The sequence below is a fragment of the Schistocerca cancellata genome, chromosome 6, assembly GCF_023864275.1.
Source record: "Schistocerca cancellata isolate TAMUIC-IGC-003103 chromosome 6, iqSchCanc2.1, whole genome shotgun sequence".
Lineage (NCBI taxonomy): Eukaryota > Metazoa > Arthropoda > Insecta > Orthoptera > Acrididae > Schistocerca > Schistocerca cancellata.
Window position 1 is genome coordinate 288786096 of NC_064631.1, and position 27212 is coordinate 288813307.

Here is a 27212-nt window from a genome sequence, read left to right on the forward strand (position 1 = left end):
AGCGGCAGTTGAGGGATGTTTCTAGTTCGTAAATCACACATCGTCCACGAAAAGGAAAGTACCATGTCCAATCAATAAGGACACAGGCTTGTAAAAGTTCCGTTACAAGCAGTGCGGTACAAATTTGGTATGCTTCTTCGCATAAGATAAACATTATTCCATCATTCCCACATTTCAGTAAAATCCCAAGGTCAGTCTTACTTGATCACTGTTCCTACCCAGTAGCAGAATCTTTGCAACAAGTGAAATACGAAACGTAAAAGAAAAAGGAGCAAAATATCTTTATACAAGTAGCTGTCCTGTAGATTAAGCCAATCGAAGGAAGTCACCCCTCAAAAGAAGAGTGAACTTATATTTACATAACATCAAATATTATAGTATATACTTATATTAAAATAATAATAAAGTACCAGAACCTAACAAAAACGCTAATGTTAGGAAAAAAAAATTGGAAGTGGCAAGCCGCGAACGACCGCCCGAACAAACAAGCCAAAAGTGGACAGTAACACTAGTCATTTTTTTTTAAATTAAATCTTTATTGAACAAACTGAGAGTACATGTATATACACAAAGCAACAGTTCTTCAAGGTACCAGTTAAACATATACAAATGAGTGTTAAGTAAACAACTTATTAGAATAAAATTAAATACAACAAAATATAACATATCCTGTTTTCTTCCTTTTTTTGTTTTGTTAATGATCTTTATTGAACAAACTAAATGTACATATATATTCACTATGCAAGAGTTCTTCAAGGTACTTTTTAAACATATACAAATGACTGTTAGTTAAAACAAAATAATATTTTAAAAAACATTAAATACAACAAAATATAACATATTCTGTCTTCTTCATTTTTTTTTATTTTTTTTTCGGTCGATGCTTGAGAACGTGGATAAGGGTGTTGCATCATGTGACAGGTAGAGAGAGAACTTATATTTACATAACATCAAATATTATAGTATATACTTACATTAAACTAATAATAAAGTACCAGAACCTAACAAAAACGCTGATGTTAGGAAAAACAATTTGGAAGTGGCAAGCCACGAACCACCGCCCGAACAAACAAGTCAAAAGTGGGGGGTGAAGGAAGACGCTGCGGAGATAACCGGCAAAAGTTTGTCGGTAAGATGGTTTTCGGGTGAGGGTGCTATGCGCGGTCACAACTTGTACCAGAAGTCAAGGACTGTATGCGGACCACTCTGAAACAGGTATTCTAAAGCCTGTTCTCGAAACCAGATTAGGGTATGGTGCTTAGCAAGAGGGTAGTGAAATGTCTGGGGAAACAACAGGAAGTCCATTTGGGCGCTAATGACCGTAGAAGTTTTGCGCCCTAAAACCACAAAAAAAAAAAAAAAAAAAAAAACAGGAAGTCCAGGGTTACCGTCGTTGGCGGGGCACGGAGGTAAAAGCCCACGATTCGTTGGATGAGGAATCATTAGGCTACTCCGACAACGCACCCCTTCCGTCTAATCATACTATGTTACGCGTTGCTGAAAACCTTAATCGTACATATATTACTAATTGAAATTTAATTATAACAAATTGTACCAAGAACAACGCGTTTTGGGTGGATCTTCAGTGTGTCGCTGCCTTCAAATAGCCTACTCTCATAATACGCAAGTTCCAATAATTCTTTTGCCACGAATATGATGTTTCTCATTATTTTATTGGAACGGGTCACACAGTTAACAACGGGTTTTCCAGTGATTCTCAATTTGCTGGTGCTCAGAAACGGCATATATACATATAGGCTTAAAATGAATGCCAATATGGCGTCTCACAACTCTATAATGAAGGGAGACGGCGTGCGTGTGACGTAGGTGGCGTTGTGCCATCTCTTTGGTGAACGCTCAGATGCACGCTCAGAATATCTGATATGCCAGATATTGCTCTGCACGTTCGGAAAGACTCCCGAACGTGCTGTTCCACGCTATGACGTCAGAAACTCCATTAAAAATACTCGTACGACACAACTCTCACACATCCGTAAGGAAAGGGGCTAATGTGTGCAGGGGAGGGAACCCTATCCGATAGGTGGCTGAACCGACCACGCGGGATATCCCATACAACAATGCCATACGACTCTTACATTTCTTACTGTAGCATCTTACCTGCCTTACTAACAGTGATCTCTGTGTGAACCGGCTATCGATCGAACTTCTCCCGTATAAGTGAGCTAGTCAGAAATCCCCCTGCTTCGTACCTTGCCCAAATACATTGTGGCTCACATGAGCGTATTACGTCGCATGTTCCAGATGTCTAAATAAGATCGAGATTATTTTTAGATTAAAGCAGAAAAAAGTGATACTTCTGCTGTATCTTTTCAGAAATCTCGTATTTCTTTGTATTCACAGGTTGATCAGAAAATTGATGCTGCTTTATTTCGCGTTTATTTTGATCATACTTTCCACAGTCGTGCAAAAGAACACGAGATGCAGTAGAATTCAATAAATTAGGTACTGTAATTCGTGAAATTCGTAAAATGAAGAGTTGTAAACAATATAGAGGTCTCTTGAACGTATTTGACGTCGTTTGCTTACAGTTCTAATAAATATTACATATAAATGTCGTGTGACTAGGGCCTCCCGTCCGGTAGACCGTTCGCCGGCCGAAGTGGCAGAGCGGTTAAAGGCGCTACAGTCTGGAACCGCATGACCGCTACGGTCGCAGGTTCGAATCCTGCCTCGGGCATGGATGTGTGTGATGTCCTTAGGTTGGTTAGGTTTAAGTAGTTCTAAGTTCTAGGGGACTTATGACCACAGTAGTTGAGTCCCATAGTGCTCAGAGCCATTTGAGCCGGTAGACCGTTCGCCAGGTGCAAGTCTTTCGAATTTACGACACTTCGGCGACAGGCGCGTCGATGGGGATGATATGATGATGATAAGGACAACACAACATTCAGCCCCTGACCGTAGAAAATCTCCGACACAACCGGGAATCGAACCCGGGGCCTTAGGATTGACATTCTGTCGAGCTGACCACTCAGCTACCGGGGGCGGACATGTTACATACGAACAGAGTATTTTTTAATATAAACTGCTTTTAGAATCTAAAGCGAAATACATTTTGACATACTGTGTACCTGAAGCGATGCATTGCATACTAGCATTTACCTGTAACCCTCCTATTCACAGTTCCGCAAAGAATCTAACTCCCAAGCTTGAAACAACTTAGGACTTTTGATTTCTTTATAAATGAGTTAACGTGCTAAATGTTTGACGTTGAGCACGTGAGCGACAAAGAGTTTAGAAAAGATTCGAAAGTATGTTTAAATCTGTTCGAAGTCTCTTATTATCAAATACTGGATGAGTGTAGTCTGGGTAATTTGCCCTCCGTTGTAGGAAAAAGCTAGTATTTCACGCATGTTAATGTGTATGAGACCATATCTCTTGAACTGTGTGTCGTACATTAATATAATTATGAAGGTATTTTCAGTGCTGTAGGTGTATACTGTCTGCTAAATGTGTTGCGAACGGAGTTAGTAGCAAAATGTAGTAAGCGATAAACTTTTTTCCTTCCATCATTTTGTGGGAGGTGTCAGCAAGAAAAAGTTTCGTAAAGGTTTGAAATTATATTCAGTTTGTCTCAAGTTACTTGGTGCTCCTATTCTAAAATATTGGGAGAACGTGACCGAGCGGGGTGGCGCAGTGGTTAGCCCACTGAACTCTCATTCCGCAGGACGACGGTTCAAACCCCCGGTCGGCCATCCTGATTTAGATTTTTCGTGATTTCTCTACATCGCTTAAGGCAAATGCCGGGATGGTTCCCTAGGAAGGACACGCCTGCTTTCCTCCCCATCTCTTCCTAATGCGAGCATGTGCTCCGTTTATAGACTTCGTTGTCGACGGGACATTAAAACATTAATCTGTTCCACTGATTGGAAGGATATGATCAGGGTATCTACGCGCTGTGAGTTAAGCTGCCTCAGAACTCATACATACTTTCTGAATGCAATATTTGTCATATTGTGTTAAAGCCGTACTTACGATTATACCTGTTAATGAGTAGATTATGACAGTATTTTAAATTTTTAACTTCTGCGAATAATTATATGAAATATTGAAAATCAAATTTTTGTTGCCCTGGATACCGTCAGATAGGCGTCCTGCAATTGGGAACATGAACCGTGAATACGGATACCTGCTTAATAGTATACATGATAGCAGTGTCATAGAGACGTGTACTGAAAATGTGACATTTTCTTAAACAGCTGGCTTAAATATCGAGTTCTCAAAAAATTTACCTGCACTTACGGATGTTACATGTGGTCTATTTTGACAACACGAATGCGTGTTCAAGGTGACAGATTTTGGGAAAGGCATTCGAAATGCTTCTGAGTTCTCTGCAGTAAAGATACAAAGCTCACGAAATATTTTTGGAGCACCAAGTTTCCTGTTGACATTTGGACGAGTGAGATTGTAAATATGTAGCTTACGCGGAGCAAGTTTTTACTCTGGTCATGTCGCTTCTGCTCATAAAGCAGTGCAGTGCCCTGCTGATCAGACAATTTTTTGCTTCCTTCGCTCTTACTGTCCGTGATACTAGGTTTGTAGTCTGAAGGTTGCAACTAACACTTAATCACATACAGACCGATCGAAACTTTTTGCCTGACAAAATGTAAAACATTTCACGTTCCCTAAGACAGACAACCCCATTAAGTTGGGTTGCCTATCTTAGGTTGCGTGAAATATTTTTCAGATCACTTTTTTTTGCTAGCCTGTAATCTGCGGCAGCCGATGCAGAGCGCAGGAGTGAACAAGCACGTGGAAGTTTCACACTTAGAGACCAAATATGTCCATCCATGTAGCATAGAGATGAGTGCTTATCACCCGTCGTCAAAAACCCATTTGTGAAGCTTTTCCGGAACGTTGGTTTCGTTGTGACGTAATAAAAATGAACATTTCACGCTCTCCGCACTAAACACTCGATGGACTTAATAATGTTTCCAGAATGAATCTTTCGATCTGTTGCAACTGTGTGTTCTTTTAAAACTCACTGTCAGATTAAAACTTTATGCCGAAGCGAGACTCGAGCCTTGATTTCACGAATAATGTTCTTACCGACCGCGCTGCGCAGGCACGACTAGAGGGGTAGAAGCTTATTGCGTCAAGCTAGCTGGACGATCAACGCTGACGGAATGATACAGAAGATCGAAATCAGGAAAGATGTAAGGCACAGTTGCTCGCTAGTACCACTGATGATAATTTAGCAGAATAAGTAACGATGGCTTCGGCGCGGAAGGACCCGAGTTCGATTCCTGGTACCTCGAGAAATTTTTTTCTGAGGCAGGTATGTCTGGATCGGGATCCACTCGGCCAAGTGAGGTCAAATGAGGAACTGTTTAAAAAAGAAGCAGCAGCAGCACTATTCGTCTACTGGCAATAACAGCTGTAGGCAATGGAGACAACTGATCACATGTCCCACGATCATAGATCTGTCCTCGTTCACAAAACTTTCGCGTGAATTAGTCTATTAGTGAGAAGAGTATCAAAATCTCTACAGTAGTCCCTGAAAAAAATGTTCAAATGTGTGTGAAATCTAATGGGACTTGACTGCTAAGGTCATCAGTCCCTAAGCTTACACACTACTTAACCTAAATTATCCTAAGAACAAACACACACACCCATGACCGAGGGAGGACTCGAACCTCCGCCTGGCCCATAGTTCCTGAAATTAGCCTTCATATACAGACAGAGAAAGGTCGAGGACGACTTTAAATTAGTAACGTGTATAGGTGTACAGTGCTGCCTGGAAGTATCAAGGAAAGCATTTCTCAAAAAAGAGAAATTTGCTAACATAAAGCATAAATTTAAGTGTTTAGAATTCAGTTCTGAAGGTATTTGTCTGGAACGTAGCCTTTGAACAGGACTGAAACGTAAGTATGAAAAAATTAAAAAAAGAAGAGAATAGAAGTTTTTGAAATATAGCTGTACAGGTGAATGCTGAAGATGAGATCGGATAACTAATGAAGAGGTTATGAATCGAAGTGGGGAGGAAACATTTGTGGTAGAACTTGTCTGATAGAAGGGAACTAAGGCATGAAGGAGTCGTGTATTTGTTAATGGTGAGTTGCGTGGGCCGATTATAGAAAAGAGACAAAAGCTTGAATATAGAGAGCAGGTTGAAATGGATATAAGTTGCAGTAGTGAATGTTGATACGGAAAGGCTTGCACAGGATACACTATCGAGGAGAGCTGCATCAAACCAGTCTTAGGACTGAAGACGACAACGGCAACATACTGAAAAGGCAATGAGGGGAGTGGAGGACTTCAGCTCCGAAAGCTCATATGATGATGTTTCGTTGAATCGTTCGCACGCTGACACTTGTTGATGGTCCATCACTGAAATGTGCAGCAATTTTCAGAAGGTTGCACTTAGGTCACGTTGAACGATTCTCTTCAGTCGTCGTTGGTCCCGTTCTTGCAGGATCTGCTTCCGGCCGCAGCGATGTCGGAGATTTGATGTTTTACCGGATTCCTGACTTTCATGATTTATCGTGAAATGGTCGTACGGGAAAATCCCCGCTTCATCGCTGCCTCGGAGATGCTGTGTCCCATCGCTCGTGCGCCGACTGTAACAGCATGCTCAAACTCACTTAAATCTTGAAAACCTGCCATTGTAGCAGCAGTAACCGATCTAACAACTGCGCCAGACACTTATTGACTTATATAGGCGTTGCCGACCACAGCTCCGTATTCTACCGTTTACATTCACTATGTGATCAAAAGTATCCTGACACCCACGAAAACATACGTTTTTCATATTAGGTGCATTGTGCTGTCACATACTGCCAGGTACTCCATGTCAACGACCTCAGCAGTCATTAGACATTGGGAGAGAGCAGAACGGCCGGTCAAGGTGGCCGAGCGGTTCTAGGCGCTACAGTCTGGAACCGCGCGATTGCTACGGTCGCAGGTTCGAATCCTGCCTCGGGCATGGATGTGTGTGAAGTCCTTAGGTTAGTTAGGTTTAAGTATTTCTAAGTTCTAGGGGACTGATGACCTAAGAAGTTAAGCCCTTTAGTGCTCAGAGGCATTTGAACCATTTAGAGCAGAACGGGGCGTTCCGCGGAACTCACGGACTTCGAACGTGGTCAGGTGATTGTGTGTCACTCGTCTCATACGTCTGTACGCGACATTTCCACACTCCGAAACATCCCTAGGTCCACTGTTTCCGATGTGATAGTGAAGTGGAAACATGAAGGGACAAGTACAGTAAAAAAGCGACCTCGTCTCTTGATTGACAGAGACCGCCGACAGTTGAAGACGGTCGTAATATGTAATAGGCAGACTTCAATCCAGACCATCACACAGGGATGCATCAGGATCCACTGCAAGTACTATGACAGTTCGGCGGGCGGTGAGAAAACTTGGATTTCATGGTCGAGCGGCTGCTCATAAGCCACACATCACGCCGGTAAATGCCAGACGACGCCTCGCTTGGTTCAAGGAGCGTAAACTTTGGACGATTGAACAGGAAAAAAAAACGTTGTGTCGAGCGACGAATCACGGTACACAATGTGGCGATCCGATGGCAGGGTGTGGGTGTGGTTAATACCCTGTGAACGACATCTGTCAGCGTGTGTAGTGCCAACAGTAAAATTCGGAGGTGGTGGTGTTATGGTGTGGTCGTGTTTTTCATGGAGGGAGGATTGCACCCGTTGTTGTTTTGCGTGGCAGTCTCACAGCACAGGCTTACGTTGATGTTTTAAGCACCTTCTTGCTTCCCATTGTTCGGGGATGGCGTCTACATCTTTCAACACGATCGAGCACCTATTCATGATGCACGGTCGTGGTGGAATCGTTACACGACAGTAACATCCCTGTAATGGACTGGTCTGCACAGAGTCCTCACCTAAATCCTATAGAATACTTTGGGATGTTTTGGAACGCCGACTTCTTGCCAGGCCTTACCGACCGACATCGATGCTTCCCTCAATGCAGCACTCCGTGAAGAACGGGCTGTCATTACCCAAGAAACCTTCCAGCACCTGATTGAACCTATGCCTGCGAGAGTGGAAGCTGTCATCAAGGCTAAGGGTGGTCCAACACCATATTGAACTCCAGCATTACCGATGGAGGGCGCCACGAACTTGGAAGTCATTTTCAGCCAGGTGTCCGGATACCTTTGATCGCATAGTGTAACTCTTTATTTGAATACGCATGCCTATACCAGTTTCCTTGGCTCTTTAGTGTATGTTGACAGTTGGCAGGGAGAGAGAGTGTGGACACGGTGTGACGCGTGGGATTGGGTCCAGCAGGAAGCTGCGGGAGCAGTCAGGGGCCGGCGGCAGAGAAGGCCAGCTCTGCGAGAGGTGCGGAGGCGGCGTCGGAGGCGGCAGCGGTGTGCAGCGATCGGACGGCGCGCGCTGCGACGATTGCGGACGGCCCGTCTGCGCTGACTGCGCCGCGTGGCGGTGGCGGGCGGCGGACCCCGGCAGCGGCAGAGGCAGAGGCGGCAGCGGAGAGCCCGGCCACTGGCTGTGCGCGCGCTGCCACGCCCACAGGTCAGGCACCGCGCTCTGTGTGCGCTTGTGTGCCGTCTCTGTGCCGTCCACTGTACGTCTCCATTCCAAACCGCTGCTCACACGCCGTCCACTGCGACACACAAAATATACACTACTGGCCATTAAAATTGCTACAAAAATGGTTCAAATGGCTCTGAGCACTATGGGACTTAACATCTATGGTCATCAGTCCCCTAGAACTTAGAACTACTTAAACCTAACTAACCTAAGGACAGCACATAACACCCAGCCATCACGAGGCAGAGAAAATCCCTGACCCCGCCGGGAATCGAACCCGGGAACCCGGGCGTGGGAAGCGAGAACGCTACCGCACGACCACGAGATGCGGGCAAAATTGCTACACCAAGAAGAGATTCAGATGATAAACGGGTATTCATTGGACAAATATATTATACTAGAACTGACGTGTGATTACATTTTCACGCAATTTGGGTGCATAGATCCTGAGAAATCAGTACCCAGAAATACCACCTCTGGCCGTAATAACGGCCTCGATACTTCTGGGCATTGAGTCAAACAGAGCTTGGATGGCGTGTACAGGTACAGCTGCTCATGCACCTTCATCACGATACCATAGTTCAGCAAGAGTAGTGACTGGCGTATTGTGACGAGCCAGTTGTTCGGCCACCATTGACCGGACGTTTTCCACTGGTGAGAGATCTGGGGGAATGTGCTAGCCAGGGCAGCAGTCGAACATTTTCTGTATCCAGAAAGGCCCGTACAGGACCTGCAACAAGCTGTCGTTCATTATCCTGCTGAAATGTAGGGTTTCGCAGGGATCGAATGAAGGGTACAGCCGCGGGTCGTAGCACATCTGAAATGTAACGTCCACTGTTCAAAGCGCCGTCAATGCGAACGACAGGTGACCGAGATGTGTAACCAATGGCACCCCATACCATCACGCCGGGTGATACGCCAGTGTGGCGATGACGAATACACGCTTCCAATGTGCGTTCACCGCGATGTCGACAAACACGGATGCGACCACAATGATGCTGTAAACAGAACCTGGATTAATCCGAAAAAATGACGTTTTGCCATTCGTGCACCCAGGTTCGTCGTTGAGTACACCATCGCAGGCGCTCCTGTCTGTGATGCAGCGTCAAGGGTAACCGCAGCCACGGTCTCCGAGCTGATAGTCCATGCTGTTGCAAACGTCGTCGAACTGTTTGTGCAGATGGTTCTTGTCTTGCAAACGTCCCCAAATGTTGACTCAGGGATCGAGACGTGGCTGCACGATCCGTTACAGCCATGCGAATAAGATGCCTGTCATCTCGACTGCTAGTGATACGAGGCCGTTGGGATCCAGCGCGGCGTTCCGTATACCCTCCTGAACCCACCGATTCCATATTCTGCTAACAGTCATGGGATGTCGACCAATGTCGAGCAAATCACGATAGACTACATTCCGGCCTTTATCAAAGTCGGAAACGTCATGGTACGCATTCTCCTCCTTACACGAGGCATCGCAACAACGTTTCACCAGGCAACGCCATTCAACTGCTGTTTGTGCATGAGAAATCGGTTGGAAACTTTCCTCATATCAGTACGTTGTAGGTGTCGCCACCGGCGCCAACCTTGTGTGAATGCTCTGAAAAGCTAATCATTTGTATATCACAGCATCTTCTTTCTGTCGGTTAAATTTCGCGTCTGTAGCACGTCATCTTCGTGGTGTAGCAGTTTTAATGGCCAGTAATGTAAGAGCTGCGAGGCCGACGTTGCGATGCGGAAATAGAAGACAGAAGCTTTCCTATCGTCGGACAGATGTGCAGAACTATAGACTTATATCTCTAACGTAGATCAGATGAATTTGGAACACGTATTATGTTCGAGTATAATGACTTTTCTGGAGACTAGAAATCTACTCTCTAGGTATCAGCATGGGTTTCGAAAAAGACGATCGTGTGAAACCCAGCTCGCGCTATTCGTCCACGAGATTCAGAGGGCCATAGACACGGGTTCCCACGTAGATGCCGTGTTTGTTGACTTCCGCAAGGCGTTTGATACAGTTCCCCACAGTCGTTTAATGAACAAAATAAGAGCATGTGGACTAATAGACCAATTGTGTGATTGGATTGAAGAGTTCCTAGATAACAGAACGCAGCATGTCATTTTCAATGGAGAGAAGTCTTTCGAAGTGAGAGTGATTTCAGGTGTGCCACAGGGGAGTGTCGTAGGACCGTTGCTATTCACAATATATATATATATATGAGCTTGTGGATAACATCGGAAGTTCACCGAGGCTTTTTGCGGATGATACTGTAGTATATCGAGAGGTTGTAACAATGGAAAATTGTACTGAAATGCAGGAGGATCTGCAACGAATTGACGCATGGTTCAGGAAATGGCAATTGAATCTCAATGTAGACAAATGTAATGTGCTGCGAATACATAGAAAGAGAGATCCTTGATCATTTAGCTATAGTATAGGAGGTCAGCAACTGGAAGCAGTTAATTCCATAAATTATCTGGGAGTAGGCATTAGGAGTGATTTAAAATGGAATGACCATGTAAAATTAATCGTTGGTAAATCAGATGCCAGAATGAGATTATTTGCAAGAATCCTAAGGAAATGCAGTCCGAAAACAAAGGAAGTAGGTTACGGTACACTTGTTCGCCCACTGCTTGAATACTGCTCACCGTTTTGGGATCCGTACCAGATAGGGTTGATGGAAGAGATAGCGGAGATCCAAGGAAGAGCAGCGCACTTCGTTACAGGATCATTTAGTAATCGCTAAAACGTTACGGAGATGATAGATAAACTCCAGTGGAAGACTCTGCAAGAGAGACGCTCAGTTGTTGAAGTTTCGAGAACATACTTTTACCGAGGAGTCAAGCAGTATCTTACTCTTTCCTACGTATATCTCGCGAAGAGACCATGAGGGTAAAATCAGAGAGATTAGAGACTACACAGAGGCATACCGACAATCTTTCTTTCCACGAACAATACGAGACTGGAATAGAAGGGAGAACCGATAGAGGTACTCAAGGTACCCTCCGCCACACACAGTCAGGTGGCTTGCGGAGTATGGATGTAGATGTAGATGTAGCGGCACGCAGTGAACTTCAAATACGGGAAAATATGTTGCGAAAATCCGCATCGTTGCTTTGCGTAATAGGAGTATTAGACGATAATATTTTTCATTTGCAGTTTGTGGGTGAGCCTCGTAATCTGGTGTAAAGTGTGTGCCTGGAAATGTTTTTGTGACTTTGTAAAGTAGTATATTCGAAAAGTGCCAATTGAAAACTAACGAGGGGAAGCCACGACGTTGGGGTTGTGGATTTATTTCGAAGTTTGTACACCTTTAGAAGTCATGAAAATAATATAATGTGCAAGCAGTAAGGTGCATTACTCTGGCAATTTCGAGAAAATCTCAAGAGAACTTTTACGCGTCTGTTATGCAACAGATGTATCTGTGCGTAGGTGCCGAACGTCGGAGTTCATGGTGCTCAAGTGCGTAGCGTTCGAGCCTCGTAAGATGAAGGTGTATAAGACGGCGGTTCAACTGCCGCTCGCACCTTCATGTACAAGTGTGAATTCCGACACATTCAAAAAATTTGCACCTATACTATTCGTTCTTGCTACATTAGCAACGTCTCACCGCTCACCGCTAACTGCTAAATGGAGCCAACGTATTGGCGTAACCCCAGAAGTGTGAGGTCCGGCGATCGCGCTGGCCGTGTGACAGTACCTCCCCTTCCAATGCAACGATGAGGGTGCGTGCTGTTCAGATGCTCATGGACATTAACATCGAAATGCGCTGGTGCACCGTCAGGTTGAAACCACGTCCTTGAGCGGAGAACAAGGGATACATTTTACAAGAATTGTGGCAGCACATTTCGCAGGAACACCAAGTAACGTGGAGCAGTCAAACAGGGAGGCAGCAAATAAGGTGCTATAAGCTGGTCTTAGCCAGCCCGTACTTTGAAAGAGAATCGTTGTTGGTGGCCACCAATGTGTGTCTTTACTCCAGACGTGGCTGTTGCAGCTGTTGAAGACACTATCACAGGTGAATGAGATCTCATCCGTGAACATTTTAAATTCATTGAACTTCGTTACTACAGGACAGGAGTGGATAATCCATTGACAGAAGTGAACACGGGGCTTAAAATCCGCTGGTCCCAGTGCTTGCACACGTTCTTTATGACAAGGGTGTAATACCTCTCCGACCGGTAGTCTCAACACTTTGTCCTTCGAAGTGTGTGTTTCACTGGAAAATTGACAAGTGCTTACAAGGGAAACTCCACGCCACACCCTCCTCAGAGTTAGTGGTATGATGGCCCGGTGGTTAGCCCACCAAAAACTGAGCACAGACCAAGCATGAAAACAGGAAGAAGGTGCACTGAACAAAAAGCAAAATAGAACCAATGAACGGTCCAAGCATAACAAATACTACATCGAGTAAAGTGACTCAGCGATGTTGTCATGTTTAAGTGTTCATGGTGTTGAACTGCAAAGCGGACAAGTCGGGTTCGAAACTCCATGTCCGTTTATTCCCCGGCAACCCCCCACCCCCGCCAACACTATGAACTGTCCGTCCGATCATTGAAAAATATTTTCTCTTTCTGCAGTCTTGGCAGTTGTCATACTATGCACCGGTTGTGGAATATGAGTCATGTGGTAATAAAACGTTACCATCGCAAGTAAATGTGATGAATAGTGAGAGCAGGCAAGGTACGACACTAGACGTCTCACAGAAATGGAAACAACAAATAAAACGGTTGTGAACTATGTTACAACAAAAGACTTAAAGAATCCAAACTTCCAAAAGGGAACACAACTTCAAAAAGGTTACAAACATGTTTATACAGAACACAGAAAAACTGTGCGATTGTGAAACTGTCGCGTTAATTTGTTGCAGCTTAGATAACAAACTATGAAACTTCCTGGCAGATTAAAACTGTGTGCCCGATCGAGACTCGAACTCGGGACCTCTGCCTTTCGCGGGCATGTGCTCTACCATCTGAGCTACCGAAGCACGACTCACGCCCGGTACTCACAGCTTCACTTCTGCCAGCATCTCATCTCCTACATTCCAAACTTTACAGAAGCTCTTCTGCGAACCTCGCAGAACATATCAGCGCACACTCCGCTGCAGAGTGAAAATCTCGTTCTGGAATCATCCCCCAGGCTGTGGCTAAGCCATGTCTCCGCAATATCCTTTCTTTCAGGAGTGCTAGTTCTGCAAGGTTCGCAGGAGAGCTTCTGTAAAATTTAGAATGTAGGAGACGAGATACTGGCAGAAGTGAAGCTGTGAGTACCGGGCGTGAGTCGTGCTTCGGTAGCTCAGATGGTAGAGCACTTGCCCGCGAAAGGCAAAGGTCCCAAATTCGAGTCTCGGTCGGGCACACAGTTTTAATCTGCCAGGAAGTTTCATATCAGCGCACACTCCGCTGCAGAGTGAAAATCTCATTCTGGAAACAAACTATGATGTTGTCGTCATCACCTTGAGAATGATCATTCACATTCATACGAAGACTTGAATCGGGCAAGGAGGCATATCTCACTTACCAGGCCCACAAATGAGGTGCGTCGATACGAAATCCCTATCATCACCGGACGTGTTTTCCGGTGGAGGATTCGGTTGACTTGTCGCCTTGCTGCGACTGCTACGGTCGCAGGTTCGAATCCTGCCTCGGGCATGGATGTGTGTTATGTCCTTAGGTTAGTTAGGTGTAAGTAGTTCTAAGTTTTAGGGCACTGATGACCTCAGATATTAAGTCCCATAGTGCTCAGAGCCATTTGAACCTTTTTTTTTTTCGCCTTGTCATCAAACGTTTGCGGTTCCTGTTCGAAAGCCACTTCCTATTGGCTGCTAATAGAGTAGTTGTGAAGAATCAACTTTCATTATAGGTCATTTCCTTACACCTCGCTGTTGCAAACGCCACCACGACACAGACACAAATCTGAATACAGTGAACAGCGAAGAAAACAAAATTGATACGAGGGTGTTTTGAACACGGCTCGGCCGCTTTGCAGTCAAACACGGTGAGCACACTACCACGGCACCACCGCTGTTTCAGACTGCTCTGTGTTGCAGCTCCTATACTTCGACCGTTCACTGTTTCTATTTTGCCTTTTTTCACAGTTCAGTACACCTTCTTCCTGTTTTCATGCTTGATCTGTGTTCAGTTTTTGAAGGGCTGATCACTCGGCCCTCTTACTACTATATCAAAGTGGGATGTGATGGGGAGTTTCCCTTGTTAGTGTTGGGTGGTCGTACACTCGATCCAACACCATCTCCTCAAAGTCTTGTGTTCGGACATGACTCTGGTGGGGACCTTAGTCAGCTCTCTGTCGCGTGAACGACCGCATCTCTCTTAACCCTTTGTGCGTCACATTTAGAAAAAAATTGGGGAAAATTTTGTTGTGATGAATATTTACTTTATATGTTGCGCATATGCCATATCCATTGCAAAAGTTCTTTTGAAGCTATTGGTTAATAAATAAAATAATGATTCCTAATGGTATCATTAGAAATTACATAATAATTACTCAAAAAATGCATACATAACTGTATTGTAAACTTACCGTATTTCTTTCCCTTCTTGTTCTTGAGGAACTACTTAAAGTTGGTTCCATAACCAAGAATTTCAGTATACACAGAATAAAACTAAACACAACAGTTATTGTTCACTCACAAATGCAGTAGCACAACTCACGGCACTTCTCTGTTCTGCACTTCAAACAAACGACGAGTCATGAAAGCAAACACCACTGTGATCTGTTGGTCAAACTTTGAGCTACGTGAAGCGATGCCAAACAGTGTCATTGAAGTATTGGGAATATCAAATAAGCCAGGACATGAACTTCTTCCATTTGGGATGATGCCTGTTGGGAAAGCGTTTGTGCACATCCTTACTGCTTTACGAGCACTACATTCTGCCGTACCATACATTAAATGCATGTCTGCCAACTCTCGTGACGAGTAACGTTCCATCTCTGGCTATGCGTCATGTAATGTACACAGTAACACACCTCACCATGGATACATCACAAGCTGTCTGATGCAACTGACAACTGACACCAGGGATAGAGGTGTGCATGCGGCACAAGTTAATATGCTGGTGCGACGCATGCGGTCGTCAAATGACAAACGTGTTATGTGCTAAGTTTTGTGCAGTGGTCAGCTGTTTATCACCTGCTACCTGTTCCAGACATCCGGGATCTTTACGACAGTGCGACATAACTCCATGCGCCGTTGCAATACGTTATTGAGACTTGCAGTCTTAGCTTTGACCAATTACTGTGGGCTACGTCTTTGTAATGCCGTGTACGATGTGTATGTCCACAACAATAAATATGCATTTCCGACCTTCAGTTCCCCACCTCTATGCAGGGTGAAAAGTATTTAAAGCGACAAACTCTGGGAGGCTGTAGGGGACATCAAAACAAATATTTTTCCCTAATGTCATTTTTTCCTATGAGGACTATTTATACCGGTGGAGGCCGTATTACGCTCTTCAGTTGTAGGCAACTGCTGTCCACCAGTGTAGTAGTGCATTGTCTCTATTTACTAATGGAGCCATACACCTGGAGTGAGTACACTGATATGGTTGGTGCGTACTACGTAGCGCATCACAATGGACGAGCTGCACAGCGGGTTTATCAACAACAATATCCTAATCGCCGTATCCCGCATCATACGACCTTTGCTGCTGTGTACCGACATCTGCGTGAGACCGCGTCATTTAGCAGATTACCTGGACAGGGACGCAGTCACACAGTAAGAACCCTCCAATTTGAGGAAGCTGTCTTGCAGCATGTGAAGCGGGATTCTTCAATCAGCACTCGTGCAATTGCACGTAACATGGGGACAAATCAGACGAATGTAAGAACAGTCCTTCGAGAGCAACTGTTACGTCCATTTCACTTACAGCGTGTCCACAATGTGGAGTCAGTTGATTATCCACCCAGAGCACCGTTTCCGCAGTGGTACCTGGAACAGTGTGAAATGCATCCTACATTTCCATCCTCTTTGTTGTTTACCGATGAAGCAACGTTCGGGCGTGATGGAATCTTCAAAATGCACAATTCGCATGTTTGGAGTTAGGATAACCCACATGCCACAGTTACTAGCGCTCATCAAGTGCGGTTCTTCGTTAATGTGTGGGTCAGTGTTCTTGGGGACTGTTTAATTGGGCCGTATCTGCTACCTAGGCCATCAAATGGCAGGTACCATTACAATTTTCTCGCCAGAGCATTTCCAGAATTGTTGGAAGACGTCCCGCTCCCTACAAGACAGCGCATGTGGTTCCAACATGACGGGGCGCCGGTACATTTCAGTCGTCGTGTGCGTCGATTCCTGGACCGATGGTTCCCAGAAACGTGGATTGGCAGAGGTGGTCCTGTACCATGGCCTGCTCGATCTCCAGATATGTCCCCTCTCGACTTTTTTGTGTGGGAAGAGATGCGCAACCTTGTCAGCGCAACTCCTGTTGCATCAGAAGAGGATCTGGTTGCCCGGATAGTAGCAGCAGCAGGAACAATTCAGGGTACTCCAGGAGTTTTGCCCGTGCCAGACAGAACATGATCCGACGGTCTAACCTTTCTTTATGTGTCAAGTGAGACATTTTTTAAAATCTGCTGTAATTGAAATTTGTTTGTATTAATGTGTTGTCTCTTGGTCATAAAAAATGGAAAAGTGTTTGTTGGTTTAATTAATTTGCCGCCAGAGAAATCTTCCTCTACCGGTTTAAATACTCCTCATAGGGAAAAATATTTGTTTTGATGTCCCCTACAACCTCCGAGAGTTTGTCGGTTTAAATAGTTTCCACCCTGTATAATCGGTTGTGGAGCCACTATCACCTGTTTCAGTTTGATCCAAAAGGTTTGAGATACCCTGTATAAACAGTTTCTGTTAGCTGCAAGGTATAGATCCCACAAACAATTTGAATCCTGGAGATCCTACCAGGCGGGAGCTCCAAACGATGACTGCGTGGGAAAAGAGAAGGGGTGCACAGAAGCCGTGGGAATGCACGTTGCTGACGCAAAACCGATCAGTCTGAAAATAACAATTTTCTTAGGATTGCCATGATCTCTCGAAGTGTCTTGCGCAGCTTCGTGGAGAATGGTGGACAGGAGAACGTGGCAGCCAGCAGTGTAGTGATTGAGGTTATGGCAGAGCCCACTATCAGAGCACAGGACGCGGCGCCTGACTGTGGCGGTGTCTGGCGGCGGGGAACGCGAGGACCACAAAACTACCAGCTCGTTTGCGGCGGAGCCGCGGTTAGGCCCGCCGAGCGTGCGCTCACAAAAACCGACGGTCGAACACTGCGTACTGCCGGCTGCCTCTGCGTTGCTGCTGGTCAAGTCTGCCCCGCTACTCCGTCTCGCAATCATCTGACACACTTGTCCTTTTTCGTCCTTCCTTTCATTTTATATTGCTACCGTCCAGCAGCCGGTCTCAACGCGATAGACACTATTTTAACACTCACGTATGGGCTTCAGCTGTCACCTGGCGTTACTTCGATACGAGTGCGCTATTTACACTACTGGTCATTAAAGTTGCTACACCAAGAAGAAATGCAGATTATAAACGGGTATTCATTGGACAAATATATTGTACTAGAACTGACATGTGATTACATTTTCACGCAATTTGGGTGCATAGATCCTGAGAAATCAGTATCCGGAATAACCACCTCTGCGAAACCCTACATTTCAGCAGGATAATGCACGACCGCATGTTGCAGTTCCTGTACGGGCCTTTCTGGGTACAGAAAATGTTCAACTGCTGCCCTGGCGAGCTCATTCTCCAGATCTCTTACCAATTGAAAACGTCTGGTCAATGCTGGTCGAGCAACTGGCTCGTCACAATACGCCAGTCACCACTCTTGATGAACTGTGGTATCGTGTTGAAGGTGCATGGGCAGCTGTACCTGTACACGACATCCAAGCCCTGTTTGACTCAATGCCCAGGCGTATCAAGGCCGTTGTTACGGCCAGAGGTGGTTGTTCTGGGTAATGATTTCTCAGGTTCTATGCACCCAAACTGCGTGAAAATGTAATCTCATGTCAGTTCTAATATAATATATTTGTCTAATGAATACCCGTTTATCATCTGCATTTCTTCTTGGTGTTGCAATTTTAATGGCCAGTAGTGTATTTTCGGAGATAAGATGCACACTTGCAAGATAGCCTGAGCAATCGTGGGCGGGCCTACAGGCTGCCAAGGTTGTTTCGATTACACTGCAAAAGTTCCTCTGGGAAGACCTTACACATCCTCCACTCAGTCCCGATCTCTCGCCATGCGATTTCCGTATATTTGGAACCTCGAAGAAAGACATTCGTGGCCGTCGATTTGCTTCGGAGGAGGCGATGCACGCCTGGGTAAAAGATGGTTCCGTAAACAACCGCAGGCATTTTTCATTAAGGTCCTGACCGTCTTGTCTCACTGATTGGTAAATCGCCTTACTTTTCAAGTAGTGAACAGTTTATTTACTTTTTCCCATATGTCTTGTTTTCAGTGACTGCACTTTATATGATGGTAGTGTCCGTTCATGAATACGATAATCATCCATCATTTGGGTTTGAAGCTCTAGCAGCAGCCGTGTCGGCAGACAAAATTACTGCATTTCAGATCTGCCTGTTATCCAAACAACTTTTTTTTTTATAGATTCCCAATCATGTTTCATTATCTTTGTGCCTTCTAAAATGTTTACTTTTATTGAGTACTTATTTTTTGTACGTTGCTGGGTTATGTAGGACCAACTTGACATTAGTGTATATTGGTAGCGTGTCATAATTTCGAAGTTCCCGTTCTTGTCTTCATTCCCATCTACTGTGCAAGTACAGACACCAACACAGTACATATTTCTGCGAGACTCGAAAGTTCACTTTTTTGCTTTACAAAACACTGCGTTTTGTTAAATGACTACGTTGACGAGTAGTGATAATCCTCATTTGTTACATTAAAAGCCTCCGCACAATGTGAAAACAAAGTAATGGTGTGCAATTAGTGGAAGACCAATTATTGGAATAATCTTTTTCCATCAAGCGGTTTCTTCTGGAGCACGATCTAATGACAGTATTAGAAGTTGACAAAAGGATAGTTTTTACCATTCGGATGGCGTACTCGACTTTCCCGTCGTTGCATTAAGGTGGCATTTAGGCGTCAGGAAGAGGATTCAGAGAGAAAGGCAACTACCGTGGAAAGGTAAGACTAATAAAGTGCCAAGCTTGTACTGGGCAAGAAAGTAACAGGGAAAAGACATTATGTCTGTAACTCGTAGTCTTAAATTTACATCGTTCATGTTGGACTGTGCTTTCGTAAATTGCAGCTGTTCATGACACAAAAGATAAACAATTGTCTGCGCCATACACACTGATATTCTCCCACGACGCGTTTCGAGACCTTACAGCCTCATCACGATGTGGATGTATGAATTAAATTACATTTTTAATTGCTGAATGTAGCCAGCTGTCTCTTAGAAGTTCCATTTCTCTACAAATAAGTTGTAATTGGCACTTGTCAACGTAATATGGCACTGGAACTACAAAATTTTAAACAGTAATAAAGCTGCTTACAAGTTGTTCCAGCAGAAATAACACTAGATGGCATCTAAACATAGAAGTGTATAACGACCCTCAGGGTTCGTTCTGCTGGAACGTTTCGTAGCTAGCTTTATTATTGTTTAAAGTTTGTAATTCCAGTGCCATATTACATCAACAATTGCCAAACGTACCTATAGCAAAACGAAACACAAAACAGACAAGTGGTTACATCCAGCAAATAAAACTGTAATTTAATCCACTGATCCACCTGAAGAGAAAGCAGACCCTCGAAGCGCGTCGTTGAGGAAAATGTAAAGTGCCTGACACAGATAATTGTTTTAATTTATTGTTATAAATCTTAGTCCTAAAGTTAACGTGGTCGAATTGTGTAATTTAAAATCTATCGATTACACTCAGGAAAGTGAACATATACGTGTAAATTAAATAAATTGTTATTTAAAGAGGTACTGCTAAAACTAAAATCACTTACGTCCGTCGAAAGAGAGGGAAGATGGAACCTGAGGAGTAGACGTGAGAAAAAAGGAAAAATTTCAATGTCTATAAGCTGTCTGTATGTGTACGTTTGTAAAATGTTAGCCCTAATGACCATCCATTATGTGCTGTAACTTCTGTTATCCTCGTCCGAATGTGTCCGTGAGCTATCTTTACTGTCTTTGTTGCAGCCTTGTTACTGCAGTCTGATTTTGTAAAATAAATTAAGTCTTTGCTACACGTAAAATATATATTCATTAAACGCTAAACTGTTGCTGGCTGAAGGTTCGGACTGAGAGTCCTGCGTTTCGGGGTCAGCTTTCACGCAAGAAAAACGAATTTGGTGGACTCACAGGTCTGATCTTAAATAACGGGGCAGAATGGTTGTATTACTAACACACAGATCTCGTATTTGGGGAAAACGCTTTTCAAAAAGAACGCAGTTTCAGTGTAAGATTTCAGTTATTCCCGTAAATGACTTCAGGCGAAGTCCAGAACTGTTCCTACGGTAAAACTAAGTCCGATTTCCTGCCCAGTCCATGTTCAAGGCAAACTCCTGCGTTGGCTCTAATGACCTCGCTATCAATCAGACTTTAACTGCTTTACCTGCATCTGCGCTCTACAAACCACTGTGAAGTGCATGACAGAGAGTGCTTCCCATTGTGTTATGTACTGGGATTCTTCATTTCACGTGTGGAGTGCGGGAAGAATGGCCGTTTAAACGGCTCTGTGCGCGCTGTAATTAGTCTAATCTAGCCTCCGCGATCACTACTCGAGCAATACGCACGGGGCTACAACACTCTGCCGGCCGCTGTGACCGAGTGGTTCTAGGCGCTTCAGTCCGGAACCGCACTGCTGCTACGGTCGCAGGTTCGAATCCTGTCTCGGGCATGGATGTGTGCGATGTCCTTAGGTTAGTTAGGTTTAAGTACTTGTCCATCTAGGGGACTGATGACCTCAGACGTTAAGTCCAATAGTGCTTAGAGCCATTTGAACCATTTTTACAACACTCCCCGACGGCTCAAACGAATCTGTGACCATTAGTGCTGATCTCCTTTGTGCACATTCGATACACTTGTGTAATGTTCTAGGTCGAATGCATGCAGTCCCTATTGTAGCTTGATTGCGTTTTCCCAGTGCCCACCTGCTCTGATTTTCGGTACTACTGCATGCAAAAGTTAATGCCTCAGTTTACAAAGGTCGCTACACAATTACAAAGTGACAGAACTAATTAAAGAAACTAATTAAAGACAATACATGTATTACAATTATAGTAATTACAGTTCTACCTCAAGCCTGCTAATGATCACTTGGTCAGTAAGTCCAAAACAAAGTAGATTACAAGTCCCAGATACTAAGTCAAATCTAGAGACGATGGCTTGCAGGGCATTTCCAGGAAATAGACAGTCGTAGACCATTGTCTGTAGAGAGCCCGCTGGCAACATGGTGACAGCTCAGCGGAAAGATACAGTCGTGCACCAGATCAGTGCACGTCGCTGAAGCAGTTCAGTAATGCAACTACGTTGGCGTCATCTCTCAGACTTGGTGTCATCCTTAAGCTAGACAGTAAACACGTGGCTACGTTGATTACGACTGCCGCGTAGGCAACCCTGCAGACATAGCTGTACTCCGGGAAGTCGCAGTACCCCTTGGATACGGCACTACCAATGAACAGAAGTAGTCTGGCACCTGGTTAACTCACGACTGAGCCTAAGTGAACATTCCATTTCCTATAATTGAAAATAGCTACTCTCAGTTATTTATGGAAACTGACTGATTCCAAAATGTGGCTCGTTGGTATTGTCGTTATACATCATGTTTTTGTGTTTTGTAGAGTGCACAATTTCGCATAAATATGATAATTTAAAACAAGGTATCGCTTTTTGTATCGCTCTGAAATCTTATTAAAACCTAACTGAATATTTCTGGGAGGATGCAGAGGTAGGATGAAAGGTGAATATTTGGTTGTGAGTTGGACAAATAACACCTTAAGGCGACCGGCAGAGGGCTCTTCTGATACCTTCTTCTCTCACCTACCTACCCGATTAAGGGTTTTAAAATTACGCACGCTGACCAGCAGAGAAACAGTTTTGATTTTCCTGATGATAACATCCTCCTAAGTAGTTATCGCCCATGGATCCGAACTGGGGACTATTTTACTTTCTGGAATATTTCACTAAGGAGGATGCCATCATCCTTAACGCATTGCCTTACTAATATTTTTCGCCATAGTCGGTCCTACATTTACCATTTGGATTTAGGAAAATAAGGACAATTTTTCTTACACACTTTTCTCAAAATTACATAGTTTTTTGTAGGAATTTTTTGTAAATCAGTCCTTATTGTTGATCGAAGTGATGTACACCCCTGGTAGCTGAGTGGTCAGCGCGACGGAATGTCATACCTAACGGTCCGGGTTCGATTCCCGGCTGGGTCGGAGATTTTATCCGCTCAAGGACTAGGTGTTGTGTTGTCCTTATCATTATCATTTCATCCCTATCGACACGCAAGTCGCCGAAGTGGCGTCAACTCGAAAGACTTGCACCAGGCGGGAGGCCCTAGCCACACGGCATTTTCATTGAAGTGGTACCCGGAACAACGCCACTAGACATTTCTCACATCTCTACTGTGTCTCACTTCTCTTTTTCTTTGTTTTGCACAATCTCTGGAAGGTGTTTTCTTGGTGGTATTAAGGGAAAGGGGGGGGGGGATAAACCTAACAAAACGAGAAAACGATTGCTTATAAATCGCAAAATATCGAAAGAAATCGAGTGTGTTGTACACCACTAAACAGACCGATTTCTCGATTTTCCAATGGTATATAACATGTCACGCCATCTATTAACAGAAGAGAAGAGACACTAAGAAGTAGCTACAGCTGCCTGGCCTGTCTCACGGTCGGCAGTGTAATACCGGACTTGAAACCTGCGGCCAGGTGTGAGCCGGTTGTACAAAGCCAACGAGTAAAACCACGTAGTAGAGGTGCATGTCCTCGGGAAATACATTGCCTGGCGAGGAAAGTCAAGCGCCCAGAAGATATACTCGGATGCCAGTCAAACGTCCACACCATCGGCGAGTATATAGATGAGAAGACTTCAAAAAAAAAAAAAAAAAAAAAAAAGTTCAAATGTGTGTGAAACCTTATGGGACTTAACTGGTAAGGTCATCAGTCCCTAAGCTTACACACTACTTAACCTAAATTATCCTAAGGACAAACACACACACCCATGCCCGAGGGAGGATTCGAACCTCCGCCGGGACCAGCCGCATGGGAAGAGTTACAATTCTCTTTGACAGGTAGAACGGCTACCAGAGTGCATGAGCGTTGTTTGTGTTTAGTGTTGGTAACAGGCCTGGTAGGGTATGTAAGGGGCGGGAACATACGTTGAGTGATCACTGTCAAGGACACGGATATCCTACACACTCTTGTGAGACAGTGTTATCAGTACCTGACAGAGTTTGAAAGGGGCTTAATTGAGGATGTGCATTTGGCCGACTAGTCGAATCGTAAAATGTCTAGATTTGTGGAGCATTCAGATGTAACAGTGGCCCAGTGTTGGACTGCATGGGAACGTCAGTCCGGTCGACCAAGTATGACCACCAGAAGGGAGGATCACCGTACTGTGCACCAAGAACATCGGAACCTCTTCTCATCTGCACCTGCCATCCGAGGAAAAGTAATGGAATCCCAGCAACATTTTGTGTCATTCCGAACCATTGGTCGGAGACTAACAGCAGCCGGAGTGGGGAATTACCGTCCCATGTGTAAGCTTCTGTTAACACCACAATACAAATAGCTGCGTTCGGAGTGGTGCCACACCCTGGACTGTCGATGAGTGGCACCGCATTGTGTTCAACGATGAATTAGCGGTTTTGCATTACCCTGGATGGTGACCGTCAGCGATTATGACGGCGACCTGCGGAGAGCTCCCATTCGTGCAATATTTTGGAGAGGCAAAGGACTGTTACTCCTGCCGTCGTGGTGTAAGAAGCAAACTTCAGGTCACGGCTGGTCGTGGTAGAAGGAAGGAAGATGAGATTCAACGCCCCATCGACATCGAGGTTATTAGAGATCGAGTACATGCTCGAATGGGTGTCAAGGATGGGGAAGGCACTCAGCCGTGCCCTTTGAAAGGAACCGTCCTGGCATTTACGTAGAGCGATTTAGGGAAATCACGAAAAGCCTCAATGTGGGTGGTCGAATCCGGGTCTGAAAAATCATCCTCCTGAACGCGAGTATAGAGTGCTAACAACTGCGCCACCTCGCTCGGTGGTCGTGACTGTGTTATTTCTCATGTGACGATATCGTGGTGCCATATTTCAACAGGACAATGCTCGTTGACTCATTGTATGTATCTGTGTGAACTGTCTGCGTGACACTGAGGTACTGCCGTAGCCGGCAAAATCTCCAGATCTCCTTAATTGCCCCGGACGGAACATGTGTCGGACCAGCTGGGATGTGAACTCCGTCCAAGAGCCAGTTGGGCTCGTACTGCCAAGTTCTTTGTAAATTTGACTCGATTTTGTATTCAAAATGGTTTAAATAGCTCTGAGCACTATTGGACTTAACATCTGAGGTCATCAATCCCCTAGACTTAGAACTACTTAAACGTAACTAATCTAAGGACATCACAAACATCCATGCCCGAAGCAGGATTCGAACCTGCGACCGTAGTGGTCGCGCGGTTCCAAACTGTAGCGCCCAGAACCGCTCGGCCACCCCAGCCGGCTGTAATCACTCAAATAACATAAAATACCTCCTCAATCCGCGATGTTTCACTTAGTTTCCTTCTCCCCTTCTGGGTGCGTCGCTTTTTTAGTCGTCAGTGTATAACGGCTGTAGTTTCCCTTTGCTTTCAGCCGTTCATAGTACCAGTACAGCAACGCCTTGTTGGCTAATGTATATAAGACCTAATCATCCAGACTGTTGCCCTGCAATTACTGAAATGGCTGCTTCCCCTCTTCGGCAATCATAATTTAGCCTGGCCTCTCCTCAGATATCCCTCCTATGTGATTGCATCTGTGGTACAGCTCTCCGTATCACTGAGGTACGTGCACGCGACCCTATCGCGGCAAAGTCAAGGGTTCGAGGTGGAGGGGAGAGGCGAGGGTCTATCAGCTAGCATGTGCTACACCCAGTTCCTATATCTCTCTTTGTTACGGGCGTTATTTTTCGTATCAGCTGGCGTTCACGTGCCGGCACACACTTTGAGCAGGTGGTAAGTGTTGCGAGGAACGGGGCGGTGAGCTAGGGTGCTGTGCTGATAGGAGTGTTGTGTTTTGTGCGCAGGGAGGTGCGGCAGCAGACGGGGGAGTGGTGGCAGCAGCAGGCGTCCCGCCGCTTCAGAACCGCGGCCCGCTCCGCGGACAGCGCCGCGATCGGTAAGTACACGGAAGCATAGCGCAGTCGATAGGAAAACGGAGTTGTCCTCAGCTCTGACTCATTGGTGAATCCAGATGTGTCCACTGATTGGTTCAAATGGCTCTGAGCACTATGGGACTTAACATCTGTGGTCATCAGTCCCCTAGAACTTAGAACTACTTAAACCTAACTAACCTAAGGACATCACACACATCCATGCCCGAGGCAGGATTCGAACCTGCGACCGAAGCGGTCACGCGGTTCCAGACTGAAGCGCCTAGAACCGCACGGCCACAACGTCCGGCGTGTCCACTGATTGCTTTTCTACTCTGTCTCGTAGGCAGTAAAATTACCTTTCTGCAACTTTTTCCTATGTAAATTCAGAAAATTTCGTAACTTTGTAAGTAGGTTTAATAAAAGTGCAGTGGTGTTGAAACATACACTTTTACACAAGAAAACACGACGCACCACGAAAGAATTATTAGAATGAGATGGAAAACGGTAGATGAGATGTACATGTACAAACAAACAAATCATTACAATTTCAGAAAAATTGGATGATTTAGTCAAGAGAAAAAGCTTCACAAATTGAGCAAGTCAGTAACATGTTAGTCGATTGGTTGGTTGGTTGGTTTGTTTGGGGAAGGAGACCAGACAGCGAGGTCATCGGTCTCATCGGATTAGGGAAGGACGGGGAGGGAAGTCGGCCGTGCCCTTTGAAAGGAACCATCCCGGCATTTGCCTGGAGCGATTTAGGGAAAGCACGGAAAACCTAAATCAGGACGGCCGGACGTGGGATTGAACCGTCGTCCTCCCGAATGCGAGTCCAGTATCTAACCACTCGCTCGGTGTTAGTCGACTTCTGGCTCTTATGCAAGTAATTATTCGGCTTCGCATTTATTGATAGAGCTGTTGGATGTCCTCCTATGGGATATGGTGAAAAATTCTGTCCAATTGGCGCATTAGATCGTCAAAATCCCGAGCTGGTTGGAGGGTCCTGACTTTAATCCTCCAAAGGTTCTCAATTGGGTAGAGATCTAGCGACCTCGCCGGCCAAGTTGGGGTTGGGTAAGTACGAAGATAAGCCGTAGCAGCTCTCGCCGTGTGCGGGCGGGCGGGCATTGTCTTGTAGAAATGTAAGCTCAGAATGAAAAAACGAGTGCATAGAATATGGTCGACGTATCGCTGTAGTGTAAGGGTCCCGCGAAAGCCACCCAAAGGGATCCTACTGTGAAAATAAATTGTACACCAGGTCACAGTCTAGAGTGTCTCCAAACACGTCATCGCTGGTCATCGGCGCTTAATTCTAAGCGGGACTCACCACTAA

General features: G+C 45.0%; 1 protein-coding gene across 1 annotated transcript in view; it reads left to right on the plus strand.

Moving 5' to 3' along the window:
- LOC126088294 (uncharacterized) overlaps window positions 1–27212 on the plus strand; it is a 242133-nt gene that overhangs the window by 57662 nt on the left and 157259 nt on the right. Inside the window, exons 2-3 of the mRNA XM_049906424.1 lie at window positions 8448–8513; window positions 25814–25905. Coding sequence (XP_049762381.1) covers window positions 8448–8513; window positions 25814–25905 — 158 coding nt within the window. The remainder of the gene's footprint in view (window positions 1–8447; window positions 8514–25813; window positions 25906–27212) is intronic.